Source organism: Tauraco erythrolophus, chromosome 3 (genome assembly GCF_009769465.1).
Source record: "Tauraco erythrolophus isolate bTauEry1 chromosome 3, bTauEry1.pri, whole genome shotgun sequence".
In the NCBI taxonomy this organism is placed as follows: domain Eukaryota; kingdom Metazoa; phylum Chordata; class Aves; order Musophagiformes; family Musophagidae; genus Tauraco; species Tauraco erythrolophus.
The window spans coordinates 66,122,001-66,139,037 of record NC_141467.1 but is presented as its reverse complement, the minus strand read 5'-3'; the positions used below and the strand labels follow the sequence as shown (position 1 = coordinate 66,139,037).

Sequence of the window (17,037 nt, the reverse complement as noted above, 5' to 3'; positions counted from 1 at the left end):
TGTTAAAATACCATCACTGTCAGTACTGATAACAATCATTGATTTGTAGAAGAGGCCCTTCTTGTACTTTATAAATTGCTGTTCTCTCTCTATTATAACTTTGGTATACATTAACAAATAATTTTGCTGATTCAGTCTTTTTTTTTTAAATTATGGAATGCTGTTAATTTATATGGTCGTGTTCAAAAGGTCAGTTACATTGGACAAGTATTTTTCTGATAAATTTAATGTTAGGTAGAATAGTTCTATTACTTTACAGTACCGTAAGAAGGCAAGATGGTACGAATGCATTATAATTATAATATCTAGCAGAATACCTAGAGAGTTAGGAGTTGAGCAGACAGAAGCTGCTGTACCTGTAGCTTGCACAAAACAGAAAAAGGGAGAAAATATGGTTAGTTTTGTGCACACATTACAAATAGCAGTAGGAACTAAGGAAGTAGTTGCTTTAAAAAAAAGGCGAATAAACCATTGGTTCAGTTACGGACAGACAGTTAGAAGAGAGATCTGTAAACGTGGAGGAGGGAGGGCTGCTGGAGTGGGTAGGGTGAAGTTTGGTATTACAATCACAGCAATGAAAGCTGAGTTTTGAATAGAATGGAACAAGGAGATGAGTGAGTCCAGCACCAAGGCAACGTTTGTGCCAGTGTGGGAAGCAAATGGAGGGCAGCTCTTGCAGGTTTTACATCAGTCAAATGGAGATGGTGGCCGAGATGCAGGCAGTCAGAGTTTTTAAAGTTGGCAGAAGGAAAGAGAAATGAAGTTCGGAGAGGAAAACATGGCACCAAAAAATAATTTTGTCTCCTGTTTGGTTGAAGGGATGCTTGGTTTAATCTAGTGTAAAAGTAGTATCTTCACAGTTTGATTTAATACGGAAAATAGATACAAAAAATCAAAATAGTGAGAATTTTTACAAATAGAATGTTTATGTAGATAACAATAAACTTGAGACTAGATAACTGAATGAGAAGAAGCTATGTGTGCAGGTTAACCTGTTTGTAGGCATAGCTTATTTTGGTTTAGTTTATCAGATGGGAGTAATCTGAAATAATCCTTTTTGTACAAGACCTTCTCTGCCTTTTAAAAATGCTTCTCTCAAATACGTTTTAGAAACGACCAGTACAGCTTCTGTTGTGGAAACCTTCGTATGCCATCTGTTTTGCATCCTAATTTAGTGATTTTTAGGAGGACATTTTGAACAGGCAGTCTTGTTCTTGAAAGTTTGTAAGGGGAGGACACTGTATATAAAACTTCTTGATAAGCTGCTCTGGATGAGCCCTGTAAGACACAAATTACTCTGTAAATATTGTTCGAGGAATTGTGTATCGTATTGTGAGGAAGTGATGTGCACATGCAAATACATTAAGCCTAGTAATAAGCTAAATTTAGCAGAAATTTTTGTCCTTTTGTACCTCAGTTTCTGTCTGCGCTAGATTCTTTAATTCCTGCTAAATGAAGATTGTCAGACTCAGTGTACCAAAACTGAGTTATCTGCCACTACATTTGTTTGCAGGGTAAATAACAGGCAAGCTATTTCAAGTAAAGATTTGCGGGCTACTTCTGTCTCTTACAGTTTTACTCAGTTTACCACTGCAAGTGATTATAATATTATAGCTGTGAGTAGACAAAGTATATTGTAAGCTTGAAATAGTACACATATCCTAGAGAAACTTAGAATTTTTTCTCTGAGTTATGGGTGAAATAAGGAGTAGTTTAGCAAAATACATGATGAAAATGAGAGAGAGCATGTGTATGATGTATGCTAATCAATAGCATTGGTTAGCTTTTTTCTATATCTGATTATTTTTATATTGGTCTTAAGCTGTATGTCTATTTATGAATATCATGATGCAACATACCACGACGTTGAATACTGTTGCAATGGGTTTGCATGTTGAAACCTCTTGCTTTTTTGATGTTCAGTAACGTTTTCCTCCTATCAGTTGACAGTGGACAATTGGTGAATGCATTATAATTATGCAAACCCACTGGTGATTACTAGAGGAGATAGCTAATGGAATCTTGTCATGCAGTAAGATTTAAATATTTGTCATAAATTGGTGTAGAAAAATTTGCTTGTATAATTTTTGTGACCAATTTGTTTGAAATGATACATTTCTTATGAAAGAGACACTGATTTCATGGCTTCCAATGAATTAGTATTTTCATCTTATTTTTAGGAAACAGTCTAGTCAGCTTAACCTTTCATCTGTTTAATCTTCATGGACTAATTGAACACTTCCAGTTAGATACGATGAAACTTCGTAGATTTTTGGGTAAATACAGCTTTTTATTATGATGAATATTGCTGTTTATCCGCATTTTTATACCTCAAATGAAGTGCTGGTTATAGTTTAGCAATAAGGTTTGAAGAGTACTGATGCAGTCCAGATTGTGCAGTGATTTAAATTATGTTGATTGAGACAATCTCTCAAAGTTTCTATGAGCATAGAAATCTCCATGTTCAGTCCAAGCAAGTATTAACAAGCTTAATTTGTAGCAGATGCTGTATAGTGTGTATTAGATGTAAATAATCAGGAATATGTGTAACATTGTGTGACATTTTTAATGAAAGGAGCTGTATTGCCTTTCCTAATGTTTTGATTTTCAGTTCTGTTTTAATCTTAATTTCCGAAGTTCATGAAGTAGTTTCCTAACTGTATAGAACATGTCAGCTTGGCCATATTTAATGGAGCAAATTTGACGTTCTCTCTCTCTTCCTTGCTCAAACTCTCCTACAAATAAGCACTGTATTGTAGGTATACTTTCTCCATAGGCAGAGCACAAGACAGTTTTACTTGTTGGGCCCGTGGCACTGCAATGACTTGATGGAAGGAATTGTAAATGCTATGTAGAATATTCTAATAAAGTGATATTTTCACTTGACAGCTGAAAGAGCTGTCGTTTAGCATCACCGTACTGTAGACACAGACACTGGTGTGAGACTTCCTTCCTTCAGTTCTTCTGTAACAGTACCTTGCACGTAATTTTGTGGAGTGTGATGCTTTTTTTTAAACCGAGCAGGAGAAACAAATTCTGGTCCTTTCCCAGTTTCAGAGAAAACAATTTTGTGGTTACAAAGCTTGCTGTTTAACAGAGGAGAAATCACATTTGGAAGGCCTTTCTCCCCATTCAAATAAGGGAATGTTGGGTTAGGTTTTTTTTTTTCATCATTTAGTTCTCTTTCAGCTTTAAAAAATTTCAGTTCTGTCTTGCATTTTGTGTTGTTTTAAAGTGGACTCAATTCCTTCCAGTTTCAAAAGGGTAGATCAGCTCACCTTGAGTAGTGATACAGTGAAATGTGAAGAAAATAATTGTAGAAATCTGGTCTTAGTTTACTCAAGTTTTAACTGAGTGTGTAGTGTGTTTCTCATCTTACTTATTTCTTGGTTAGTTGGGATTTAGGAAAAGATGGTACTTGAAAGACCAGTTAGGAATGACTGGATTAGTTACCTGGTTATCAAAAGATAACAATAGCCTTAATTACATATGACTACTCAAAGCAGTAAGTCACTAAAATGAGATTAGACTTGGAAGAAGGCAAAATTTTATTCTACCTTTGAAATCTACCACCTTTCTCTTCTCATTAATGCCTTCTACTTAATAGCAGTAAGAAAAACATTTCATAACTCTGCCCCAGCCCATCCGTCCAATTAAGGAACTTTTCTTCCAAATACAACTTCTTAGCATGAACTCAGTTCATTCTTTTCTTTTGCTACTTTTTATACTCTAGTCCAAAGTAATCTGAAGATCGAATTCCAGAAGACTGGGGCAGCTCAAGTGATCCGTAGTGCCAGACAAAATTAACTTTATTGGGGAACTTACTGGAATCTTTTTAGGGAGAGAAATCTGATTTTAGTCCTCAATAGGATCTCAACATTTTACTTTTGTGTGTGTATATATCTCACGTACGTATGTATGCGTGTATATATTTTTACACATACACAGTCTTTATATGATTTTCAAGGGTTACTCAGAGATCCGTTTCCTGTGTGCTTTCAAGTTCTTAGTCCAGACCTGAACAGGGGGAGAGAAAATACAAAGTTCCTGGAAACATAGGATTGTCGTGCCATTCTAGTTCTGGCAAACGGTGATCGAACTATTATCCTAGGTCTGCTTTATTAAAATAAAGAAGTTAAGAAAATTGTAGACTTCAGGTAGCTGGACCAGCCGATGAAGCCACAAAAAAATTGTGTAAGGCAAGGACATCCTCATTCATGCACTGGATGTGACGACTAGGTGAAAGGGAGTTCAGTGGCAGGTTAATAGAGCTTGAAGATGCTTGGTTTTGTTATTTTCCATATGAGGTGTCAGCTATGCATTCAGTACTGTTGAGATTACGCAATGGTTACGGTATTTTGACTTTTCATTGAACCACAGCTCTTTACAAATACCAAGGCAAGAATGCTTTAACATTACAGTCACAATTGCATGGAGGGTACTAGCTTGTAAACTGAATAGGAAAAGAGGTTGTGGGCATGTTCGTTTGAATAGGGCTGACAGACTGTAGTTGGCCAGGAAAATGTTCTCTTGAGATTTGCTTCAAAGAGCTAAAGTGTCCTATCAGGCGAAACTTTAGAATACAGATTGATTGCTGTGCTTCAGATCTCCTCCCTTTCCATCCTTTATAACATTACAGCTTTTTCACTCTACGTACTCAGGCCAATGTGAATGTTCTTTAAAGTAGTCTACCGATAATATTTAAAGACAGTCAGGAAGATGGAGGAAGGACAAGGAAAGGAAGGGAGAAGTTAAAATACGGAATATTAAAAATAGGAGTGGTTAGTCAGACCATCATCTAAATGAGATTCTTTCCTAAATTGTGTATTGGCTTGAATTTGCTTGAGTACCAGGATGAGAAGATGCCTAAACTATGTAGAGGTGGCTTTCCATGACCACTCTTCTGAAGGGGAAAGAAAAACACTTCATTTGACAGGGAGGTAGTGTCCAATTCCTCTGATCCTGTCTGTTTTCAAGGCATGATATGAAGTCACCCTGATGCTCTGGTAAATAGTATCATGTTCATCTTGTATTCCAGGTTGCTTCAACATTGAGGCAGGTTAGATTATCAAAGGGAGCCTTTCTTGGGAAGTTCTCAAACTCAGAGTTCAGTTTATGTATTGTTTTCAAGTTGTTTAATTTTTGCTTTGAGATGACTTTACATGTAGTTGATATCCTTTAGAAAATACTGTTTTCTTCACATAAAATATCTTATACCTGGGTCTTGGTTTAACTGATGATGTATTGACTTTGACACTTTTATGTGTATGTAACTTGTGATATTGCATATTTCTGTGCCTGACAAGGACATATAAAATGGTACTTGAAAAAATTGCTATTTTATTTCAATTTGGGTATTTGTTATTTTCCTGCAGTTATGGTTCAAGAAGATTATCACAGTCAAAACCCTTATCATAATGCAGTTCATGCTGCTGATGTGACTCAGGCCATGCACTGTTACTTAAAAGAGCCCAAGGTAAGGGAGCGTTCTCACTTTTACATCACATGTATATACAGAAATACATGTGTTTGTGTGTGTGTATGAATGGATCCTGTGCACATATATAGATGAGTGTGTATATGCACGCTTTTTATTAAAACCAAACAACCTCCTCAACTCACCAAAACCTACTCTTTGCACACAAAAAGGCAGAGGAGGACTCTCCATGTTGCTGAGGCTGTGGGTTCACACTTAGCAATATGCTTTTTTTTCCCCCCTCTTCAGAGCTGGCATTGTCTTTTGTGTGACTTCATGTGGAACCAGAGTAGGGAACTGATGAAGATTGCAGCTGTTTAACATTGCGCTGTGCAACATTTGTACAGAGAGTCACAGCCTGAGTCAGAGCTGGCAATAACAAACCTGTGTATTTTTTTTTTTTTTTTTGTTGTTGTTTCGTGGTTGGTTTTACCTCTAGAGACTACTGTTACCCTTGCTTTGCTCATCTTTGATGTTAATGAGTAGTATATGCTTCGGCTAGAGGCACCTTACAGCAAGACATCGGGAGTTCTCTTTGGCCTTTCTTTCTAAAAAAGGACAGTGTGACAGACCTTAAAGAGCTGAGCTAGTTGAGTGTTTGTTTCTTATTACTTGGGCTGCTGGCAGTATGCTGTAAGTGATGTCTTAAGACAATTTCAGGGCTAAATCCTGTCCTTCTGTATTAAATTGAAAACTGCGGTGTTCTCTAGCCAGGAGGGAAGTTGTCTGCCTCTATGCAGACTGTCACCAATCTGGTGTTCTCTTGAATAGCATAGCTCTTTATTCTGCTTTTGAGGTAAAAACAAGTAACTTCTGGCTCCATGGATGTTTTTCAGAGGCACTTTGCCCACTCCTCCCACTCAGTTTCTCAATGCTGTTCTCACATCAATTGTTGGTGCAGTGAGCCAAATTGGAGCTGATGCATGATGAGCTTTTTTTTTGTGGCATGCAGTTTCGAAGCTCTGTTGTCCCAGATCTGGGTTCCCCACTTGGTGTGCAAAGAGCCTATCAACACACTGGGTCAAGATATTTGCCTTTATATCCAGAGTGCAGAGTAGGATGCCAGGCATCTAATGCCAGCCAGCACACCTTTTAGGAAACACGCAGGGTCTTATATACACAAGGGTAACAAAGAAGAAATCCCATCAGTAGCTGATTGGTCACTTGTATAAAAGCTCATTTACAAATGTATTAATTTCCGTCTAGTTCATTATACTCAGATGGTCCTACATTTACATATAAAATCTCCTCCTACAGGTGTGGTTTTTAGTGTTATAATTACCTGCAGTAACTAGAAGTCGTGTCTTCATCCTATCAGCTACTCATTGTTTATCCCTATATCCTGTTGAGGTTTCTGCTTAGACAATAGTTAACCATGGAGTAGATGCTTACAGCGTTCTGTTTCTTAGGACTTCCTGCTCCTGTGCTCTGGTTGCTACGGTCTCAAGGCAGACCCTGGTGATTGCTCACTTTGTAAACGTCTAACCCCTTTCAACATCAGCTCTGAGCTTTTTTTTATTTAGTTCTCGTGATTCAAGTTTTGTAATGCTTCGGGTACAAGTATAGACTTTGTACTTTTAGCAACATATACAGCTACTGGTTCTGTTGCATGGAAGTACATAAACAAACGTGTGAGGCATGCTAGATGGCAAATGCAACAGGGAATGTAAACTTCTGTCCTCGCAGGGTGTTCACTGTGTTTCACTTTTGTGCGGACAGAACTGGTCTCTCTATTTCAGTGTGTAGACTTTATTTCTGAGTTTAACTCACAAACCTCCCAACTAGAAGTAGTAACAGCTATGAGTAGTGAAAATAAGTCTGTGCAGTTTCTTGCTGAGTTAATCGACATGCACGTGCTTCTTGAAAATATTTATTTTTGGCAGATTTGCCTCCTTCAGTTCTTTTCCTGGTAGACTTTGAAATATAACTTTGCATAAAAGTAGAAATCCATTCTGAACAGTTCTAAAGTCTTCCAGACCATTAGTTTCTTCCTTTTAAAATGAAAGGTTTTTATGTTTTTAAAAATATATTCTATATTTAAAGCAGAATTGACACATAGAGACAGAGTTGGTAAATGAGATGGAGAGCTAATTTTAACAATTTGCTGCTTTCACAGGATCTGGTTAGAAATAGTACTTCATTACCAGCCAGAAAGTAACATTTTGTGTGCCAGCATTTTTTAGGACTGAACCTTCCCATTCAGAAAGAATAATGCTTAAACTGTTGTTAAAATTTTGTAGCTTTTGAGGGGGAAATACTGTGAGAAGTCAGTGGAATATTAGTTTTACATTATTAAAATTTTCTCCAAGTTTCTATTGGCTTTTAATTACTGAAAAAGAAAAACAAAAATGTGACACCCATGCCCTTTTTGTAAGGGCATACGTGCATTGCTAACAGAATTACATTTGTTGTTATCTTACAGCTTTCCAAATCTTTAACTCCATGGGATGTTCTGCTCAGTTTAATAGCAGCTGCCACACATGATTTGGATCACCCAGGTGTTAACCAACCTTTCCTAATTAAAACAAACCATTACTTAGCAACTTTATATAAGGTAAGGACAAAATCAGTTGTTTTGTTAAAACCAGGTTTGGAGAATGCCTGAGGAGTACAGAGAAGGAGTATAAATTGTGATGTGTTTAGCTAGTGGTAGGTTTGAATCCAGATATTGTTTCCATGCCACTGGGATAAACAAATGTGCAAGCTAATGAAGTGTTCAGGATTTGTGAGTTTTAATCTCCTGGAAAAAAAAGAGAAAAGAATAAAGAAAAACACCACCCCCAAAACCCAGCGAAACTGCCTGGTACCTCAGTATACAGCTCTTCAGTTGAAGAAGGAGTTGTTGATTGACACCTGTAACACCCTTTTCGTTCGCAGAATACCTCAGTATTGGAGAACCATCACTGGAGATCAGCAGTGGGGTTGCTGAGAGAGTCTGGTTTATTTGCACATATGTCACTAGAGAACAGGTATGTTTATACAAAATAGTATAGATTAGATTAAGATGTAAGCAAGCTGTCACTTAAGGCAGCCATGCAAAACAAGCTAAGTTATTGCATGGCAGTTCAGAATACGAAACGTAAGTTATGATCTATTTCAAGAATTCCCAGATACCGTGCTGTTGGAGTAGAGCAGTTCACGCTGCGATGTGGTATTTGGAAAATAATGTTTACTGCGAACACACTGAAGAAGTGTGTTCATATAGTCAAGCACCTGTTTAGATGACAGTTGGCAGCCTTTTCGTGTTCTGCCACCACAACTGTAGTTTAAAATAGATCCTCTTCACCTACTTTAACAAGAAACAAGCTTTAAACAATTAGTTTGTGTGGTTTTGAGGAGAAAAAAAAGAGGGAGGGGGAGCTAAAAACTGTTTAGTCTTCCTGAAAGTGGCCAATGAAACATCCTGATATTTCTATGGATGTTGTAGGAATTTTTCAGAGCGGGAAAACAAAATAAAAAACATTTCAGCGAAAACGCTGATTATAGAGCTTGTGACTTGTATTTATAAGATAATGAATATGATAAAAAGACATGTAAATCTAGTGGTGACTGTTGTTTTTAATTGTTATGTTGGATGTTTGGTATCACTAATTTCAGGCAGCTGATGGAAAGCCAGATAGGTGATCTCATTCTCGCCACAGACATCAGTCAGCAAAATGAGTATCTGTCCATGTTTCGATCCCATTTGGATAGAGGAGACCTATGTTTAGAGAATGCGAACCATCGACACTTCATTTTACAGGTGATCTTTTTGGTAATATTTTTGAAAACATCAGTTTAGCATCAAAAATAATTGACTTAAAATGCTAAATACTACTTTTTCCAAGCTATGTCCTACTTTCAAAATGAAGCAGAAATACCCAGCGCAGTCTCAGAACTGCGAAATGCTTTGTCAGAACCTATTTCAGGAAAGGAAGTCACTATTGTTGTTAACCAGTTTGCAGCTCTGCTACAGAGAGGTTTAGCAAGTTTGAAAAACAAAAGTCTCTTTAAGCTTATAGAAATTTTTATTACTGGGTTCATATTGTGGTCTATAAAGGAAAGCAGACAAACAGATAAGTTGTCCTGTGCAAACTAATATTAAAAATGTAAACTTCAGACCAGAAATATGGGTATTGTTTGCTTACTTTGATGTTTCTTTTTCTGAGTTTATTGTTGTCTCCCGTACTACTGAATATACGAAATATAGTGTCCCTGAAATACTTTTGACTTGACTGAATTTTGGTATTACTGAGAGATGATCAATGCATCTGATAGTTCCCTGAGCGTTTTTAAAAATGGTTATAGAACATAACTTTAGGGACAAGCACAAATGGTAGGTAGGTTTATTATTCACAAAACTTAAAATAATTTGCTGTCAGGAAATAATTAATTACAGATGCTTCTGTTGGAGGGAGAGGTAACCTAATGCTGTACGTTAACTTACTAGATGGCTTTGAAGTGTGCCGATATTTGTAATCCGTGTCGGACGTGGGAGCTGAGTAAACAGTGGAGTGAAAAAGTAACGGAGGAGTTCTTCCATCAAGGCAAGTAAGAGGAGAGATGTCTGTTGGTACATAATGTATTTATACTGTGGAGGGAGCGACCATGAGTCAGAGCTGCTTGCAAATAAAGGGATTTATATTCAGGACTAATAGAGGTTTACAGTACAGTATGGGATTTTTTTTTTTTTACTTTCATGGAGTTGTACTTCTTGCAAAAGGTCAGTGCTACTACTAAAACGCAACGAAGAATCTGCTTAGCATCTGAATCTAGAATGGCTGGCTCAATAGATCCTTCACCCTGAAAGGTGCTTCAGATGAATAATTATGCTCACTCCACGTTTATGGAGTGGTTTCAGTAAATTACAAAATGTATTCATCGTGTACCTTCAATATTTAAACTTTGGCTGTGAGGCCTGTTGGTAAGCAGGTAAGAGCTAGGGAGGAGATTTTTAGTTGCCATGCAATTAAGCCTACTTACTTAAGCAGCTAATAAAGCTTTTAATTGACAAATGGAGCGAATTTTCTCTATTACTGGAGATACTGTCCTTGTTAACCCACTTGCACAGCTCACCTCTGTTACCGTTTGATGACTCTGTTTTGGTCTGGACTTGATGACCTAATAGTTGTATTGTACTTTTGTTTCTTTAGGAGATATTGAAAAAAAATATCACTTGGGTGTGAGTCCGCTTTGTGACCGACAGACGGAAACTATTGCCAACATCCAGATTGGTAACTGCCGTTCAATTGATTTTGGTAGCTTTCTTTCAGGATGCAATTTGAAAAAAGTACCTTTTAGATTTCGCTTCCTAGAGGTGGTGCCTGCTCTGCGTGTGTGCGTGGCAGCGCTGCGTTACAAAGAGCCATCTTTTCAAATTTGCTGTGTAACTGTTCTCTCTCAAATTGGGTGTCTGTTAAAGGTGCTGCACTGACCGTCCGGGAGACCGCAGCCCCTGTGTTTCCTCCCAGAGCAGGTACAACGTGGGAGGCAGCTGTCTAACTCCTCCTGTGCTGCTGCCCAGAACTTTCCTCACCTGATGTGGCCAGTTTGGGAAGAGGAGTGTTAGTTCCCCTTGCCCAGGCAGTCTTGGATGCCTTTCGCAGCGAGGTTGCCACAACAGGGTTCCAGCTCTCTGGAATCTTCACATTCCTTTTAAATGCAGCCTTAAAAAGGATGGTGGGCAGAGATTTGCTGGAGAACTGTGAATAGCCATTATATTTATTTTTTGGTTTTGGTAATTTGAGTTGGATTTAAAATAGCAGAAGGGCTGACTCTTTCTAGTTATTTTTCTTAAAGTTGCTGTGTGGATCGAATGAAACTTAAGGTTAAGAACATAGTAAAGAAAATAAACGTAACCACAAACACAGTATGAGTTAGTGCCTGAAATTAGAGACAGAAAACTCATCAATCAACTGTGCTGTTTTAATTTAGAATGTTAGAAAATCATACGTTTTTGTAACTGACAGATTAAGTTTTAGTAGTCTTACCATTTAATTTTTGGTTCATGGAAATAGACACTATAAATAAGTGCACTTGTGCATACATGCAAATGTATATAAAAGTTTATATGTTGATGTTCTGTGGCCTTTTAGTTTAAAAATTTATCCGATTTTGTATTTTTCAGTATTGTTAATCAGCTTAATATTGTGAAAATAATCTCTTCTTTTTTTCCCCTGTGTAACATAGTTCAGACTGTCTATGGGGTAATTTGTTATAAAATCTTTCTTTTAGAAATTTAGGTTTTCTAAAGTAGTTTGTGTGACTTAGTGGCTGATGTTTAGATTCTCCCCCCATGTTCTGCAATATTTTCCTTTATTTGGTCATTTCTGTGAAAGACAGGAAGTTAATCTGTAATCCAGTGTAGTGCTGTTCTTTCTACTGACCAGTAAAATATTTTACATTTTGAGAGCTTATTTTGTAAAGATGCCTGAAATAGTTAAAAGAATATTTAAATGCACACTGGAGAAGAATAGTCTGACGCATTGTTTATTTTTTGCTACTAAAGGTTATTTAAAATACTTAGTTTGAGTGCTGTTGTTTTCCTGTTTTGTTTTGGTTTTTTCACTTGGATGTGTTTGTTCGCTTGTTTCCAAAGGTTTTATGACCTACTTAGTGGAACCACTGTTTGGGGAATGGGCCCGGTTTTCAAACACCAGGCTGTCGCAGACAATGCTCGGCCACCTGGGACTGAACAAGGCTAGCTGGAAGGGGGTGCAGAGGGAGCACTCCGGCGGCGGTGACGACGTTGACCCTGCTTTCGAGGAGATGGACTCAGACATATTACCTCAGGAGCCTCGATTGTCCTGACCTCAATCTTCATGACAAAACTGCCTCTTCTCTTGGTATCTGCACGGTTGGATTAAAGGAGGTACTTTTGCCTGCCCAGGGTTTTGGTAAAGTGGTAAAATGATGCCAGCATTATTTATTTCCAAGTTTTCCTTTGACACAGACCATTTGAAGCAGAATTTTTTTAAACTGCAAGATCTGAACATAGAGCAATATGCACACGCCTCAGTTGGTTTTCGTTCGGAACCTTGAATATGCAAAGCACAGCAGTGACTGAGCCTCGAAGGAACAGGACAAAGGCTTCGTTGTGCCACACGGTTTTGTGTTTTTGGTGAAATCTGGAATACGGTCTTCAAATCTAAGACTTGAGATGGATTGTTCCACTTTCCTGGAGTTTAGCAAGACTTGCATGAACACGTTCAAAGCGTACCTTCCACTCAGTCCCTGTTTTAATACGGAAATGTGAAGTGCCCATCCTCTGCTGCCTCTGGCAAGACTTGATGTTTACAAACGTACTCTGAAACTATTGGTTCTAGACTTAACCTTTGCGCATGGCTGTGAAGGAACCACTAACTTGTTTTTTTTTGCTTTTTTAAAAGAAAAAGATCAAATCTGAGACTGCAGCTCGTTTCTCTGGATGCCAGAAAAGCCTCCCATTTGCCATAATTTTGTTTGTGCACTGGGAACTGAGCATTCATCATAGAGCACAGCCAAGCTTTACTCCAGTGCTATATGGGAATGCAGTTTTTTAACAGCGGAAAACACTTCTGAATTTGGGAAGGGAAGGGGTGGGGGTAGGGGGGGGGGAAGCGTCCGAACTGCATTGCGATTCTGCAGTGGAAACATCGCATGTTGTTTTCACTATTGTACACTTGAACTGCACATGCAAGAAAAAGGTGGAATGTCTAAACACCATAATCAGCTCAGGGTATTTGCCAATCTGAAATAAAGTGGGATGGGAAGCGTGTCCTTCAGAACAAGGGTACAAATGCCCCTTTCGCTGCAGCGTGTGTGTACGTGTGGGTGTGTGAGTATGTTTGGGACGGGGGAGGGCGGGAGGGTACCGGGAAGGGTTTGAACGGCAACATTTTATTTTTATTTTTCTTTTTTTAATTTATTCTTTCAGAATGTGACAATTTCATGAACAGCCACATTGGGGAGGAAACTGTAACAAATTGCTACAGATGCCTTAAACTATGCACAAAGCTAAGTGACCAAATTTGTTTTTGATTTGAAAAATAATAATAATAATAATAAAAAAAAGTGCATTGTTTACGTATTCCTCCCTCTACTGAAACATTACCCACCAATGGGTTTTTGATGGGAAAAGGAGAAAATGTTTTTTAGGACAAAATTAAAGGACTAATTTTAAACTTAAAACATTCCATTTTTGTAATTTGTTTTACATTGTTTTAAGTACAGTAAGCACAACTGTAATCTAGTTTGAGAAACTGGTGCTTTCTTTTAGTTCATTTGTATTTCCCTGTTATTATTGTAAAAGACTGTTTATTAATTCTGTTTACAGTTTGTTGCAACAGCCATTTTTGGGAGAGAGCTTCAGCGTAAAGCCATTTGTGAAGGCTTTGCCATATTCATTTTAATATGTGCCTGTTGCTGTTAACTTTTAATTAATAAAAAAAAAAAATCTTTTCACATTATGCTCCTGTACATTTAAGTTACAATCGAGTCCAGAATTATGGAAAGATAGCTAAGGTTGCAGTCAGCTTCCACTGGAAAACTAAGCCAACTTTTGGATTTGAAAATACCAGTCCTCATATGCCACAATGTATTGCCTCTTGGAGCTTGGCCTTTTACTGTTTGAAGAGCAAATCCTGACTTACCTGATTGTTTCCCTTCTAAAATTAAGTTGTTTATTATTCTTTCATGTTCCCCGAAGTAGTATCGTTAATCTCAAAGTGGCCATGTTTGAAGAAATAAATTTCTAATGAAACCGTTTTTTTGAATCTGCGTGAACTTCCTTCCTTTGCTGTCAGGGCAAGTCCTTGTTGTTGTCTGACTCCAACAGAGAAGGATGGAACAGGATAACGAGCTCCGGTTATAACCTGCAGTAACAGGAAAGCCGCCTTTTAAGGGGCTGTCTTTGGAAGGGTGGGACTGGCCAGTGGTGTTGGGAGCTGTCAGGACAAAGAGGTAAGGACTGTGTGTGAGTGACCTACTACAGGGAGACTGCAGCTGAGCTTCCTTAAAGCCTGCATGGATTCGTAGGGTTAAGTGTGGAAAAGCATTGATTCCTCTTCAGCATTGCTGAATAAAGCGTATCCCAAGCCTGCGGTGGTTTTCAAAAGAACCACTAAAATCAGAATCTGATGATGTCTTTGACTCACTTTTTTTTTTTTTGGAAGTGTGACTTGGTTAAACACAGGGCCTCGGCAGCAATATAAATTTTGCTACTTGTTACAGGCTGTTTATATGCATATTTTAATATGTAATTTTAATGAAAATTAAAATTAATGAATTTTAAAATATGTATATAGCAATATTTCAGTATAACATCTATAAACAATCTGTGATTCTTTAACATGGTGCAGTCTTGCTGTCATCTGCTCCAGCAGGAACCAGTACAGCTTGTCAAGGTGCTAGAGTAAAACATGAGCAGTTTGGTTCTACGCCACCTTTCCAGGAAAGGAGTTTCTGTCTTTTCCTGTCAGCCTGGCTTTAGAAAGACTGGGTCTGATCCCATCTGTTAGTGTATGTGGAAGCTTCTGGCCTTTGGATTAAAAAATACAAATAACATTAATGCCTTCTCTTGAACATGCTGCCCAGAAATGCCCTCTGCAGGTCTACTTTGAACTTCAACGTTCCTACACCTGCAGCGTTTGCTGTGAGAGCAGAGAGTGTGCGTGTGCCAGGAGCTAAAAGCCAGGCAGCCCACGCCAGTCCCGGAGCCCGGTAGGGGCTGGAGGCCACGTCCCCACCGTGAGTTGTTCTCATCTGCAGCTCTGCTCCCGCTGGGCCATGCTGCTCGTTTGCTGACACAGACGGACACAAACAGGCCTTAGGTTGGGTCCAAGGTCTCTGCCCATTGTGCATCCATGTCCCTGGTTTGAGCGCTTCTGCTTCAGGTGGGGAGCAGCGGCGTTGTGCGTGTAAAAGATTTCAAGCAGAAAGATATAAATTAAGATACAGAAAAGTATGAAATAAATTACTCGATGGCAGCTTTGATATTATTTGCTTGTGCAGATGTCATTTCTCTTACCATAACGTTACACCACTGGTAAGGTTTGCCACAGGTTTTTGTATTTCTGGCCTGCTGGATACCTGCACCTCACAGCAGCAGTTCAAACTGAAACATTTAGTGTGGGTTTTTTTCCATGTTTTAGCCTAGTTTAATAGGTCAAGTGGTGTCCTAAATTTTACAAGTTAATGATTTAATTGGACTGAGTTGCTTCATTGAAACTCTGACATTTAAGAGAGTGTAAACTGAAACACTTTCAACAGGTTTTGTCCCTGAAAGAAGATGAGGACTTCAGCAGAGGTTTTCTGGGCCAGCTGTTGTTGCCTTTTGGGAGGGGGATGGTTGTGCTGGAGAATCCTGTGTACCAGGAGATGGAGGGTCCGTTAAACAAGTACCTTCCTCTTATGTTTGTGGTGAGGCATAAACTTCTCACTGGTTCCTGATAATTTTTATTTTTAATCTTGAGTGTATCTGAATTATCAGTGCTGTACTGTTCTAGGACTAATTCTACTGCTTTTCCTGCTGCACAGCAAGGAAAGTAGTCCAGTCCTGAAAGTGATGCAAGTTGTCACCACACTGATCTACAGTCACTATAACAGAACGTAAACTGTATTTATTGTGGCTGCTGTCGTTAGTAGAGTACCACAAATCACACACAGAGTATTTATTTTAACTGCTTTTTTATTTTATATAGTGGCAATAGAGCATTAAATACAAAACCTGAAAGCAAAACTAACTTTCAAAAAGGTGTTTTAAAGGCATTTAAAAGAAGACAAAGATGTAACGGCCTGTCAGTAAGACCAGAAGAAGGAAGTCACGCTGTGTACAGATGAACACCATTTCAAGTTTCACGCCCAAAAACACCCTCCTCCATCGTACAATCTACGTTCCAGTTATAAGCAGCAAAGCTTCAGTCATCTTCAGTGACGTAGTCAGAGCCGTTCACCTGTCTTTATTTAAGAAGCACTGCTTTTTTCTTTTCCCAGAAAACAGAAGCTCCAAGAGGCACTTGTACTTGTTCCAGCAGCCAGATCAACCTACAACACTGAAATCGCCAGACTGGCTTTGTCTGTGTCATCTACGGTCAGAGCAAACCTCGGCTTCACTTAAGTCTGCAGCTCAGCTGTAGCTCTCGGGTTCCTAAAGAGCTTTTTTCAACCTGAATTTTATTTTTAGCCTGAGCCCTTTCTACTCCTGTGGCTGGAGACACGCACCCAGGTGGCTGGTTAATGCACTGGCTCTGTACGGGTCTGGCAGCAAACTGCTGCTGTGGCATGACCCCAGAAGGGCTTCCCCTGGAAAACAGGTTATGAGCAACAGCTTAAACCATCTCTTCCCTGCAAATAGGACCATGAGGGCTTGTGCAGTGCCCAGCTGCTAGAAACCTGTCCAGGGACCTGGACAGCTGGGGATAAAAAGGTGTCCATGAGCATCTCTTAGCACAGCTGAGATGAGCAATTTACTTTTAGCAACTTGCACCTCATGGTACTTTGTACCTTTTTTCTTAACTACACCACTTCTATGCTACTTAACACATACTCTGACATTAGTTACTTTACTCTCCTGCTATCTACTGGTTATTTCAAATTCGCTGGAC

General features: G+C 38.7%; 1 protein-coding gene across 3 annotated transcripts in view; it reads left to right on the top strand.

Moving 5' to 3' along the window:
• The window catches only part of PDE7A (phosphodiesterase 7A), a 78,479-nt gene extending 66,214 nt beyond the window's left edge, over positions 1 to 12,265 (top strand). For all 3 annotated transcript variants that reach the window (XM_086609359.1, XM_086609358.1, XM_009983635.2), the window contains 8 exons: positions 2,181 to 2,276; positions 5,376 to 5,476; positions 7,899 to 8,030; positions 8,354 to 8,445; positions 9,074 to 9,218; positions 9,906 to 10,002; positions 10,609 to 10,689; positions 12,054 to 12,265. In XM_086609359.1, coding sequence (XP_086465485.1) covers positions 2,181 to 2,276; positions 5,376 to 5,476; positions 7,899 to 8,030; positions 8,354 to 8,445; positions 9,074 to 9,218; positions 9,906 to 10,002; positions 10,609 to 10,689; positions 12,054 to 12,265 — 956 coding nt within the window. The remainder of the gene's footprint in view (positions 1 to 2,180; positions 2,277 to 5,375; positions 5,477 to 7,898; positions 8,031 to 8,353; positions 8,446 to 9,073; positions 9,219 to 9,905; positions 10,003 to 10,608; positions 10,690 to 12,053) is intronic.
• The last annotated feature ends 4,772 nt before the right edge of the window (positions 12,266 to 17,037 follow it).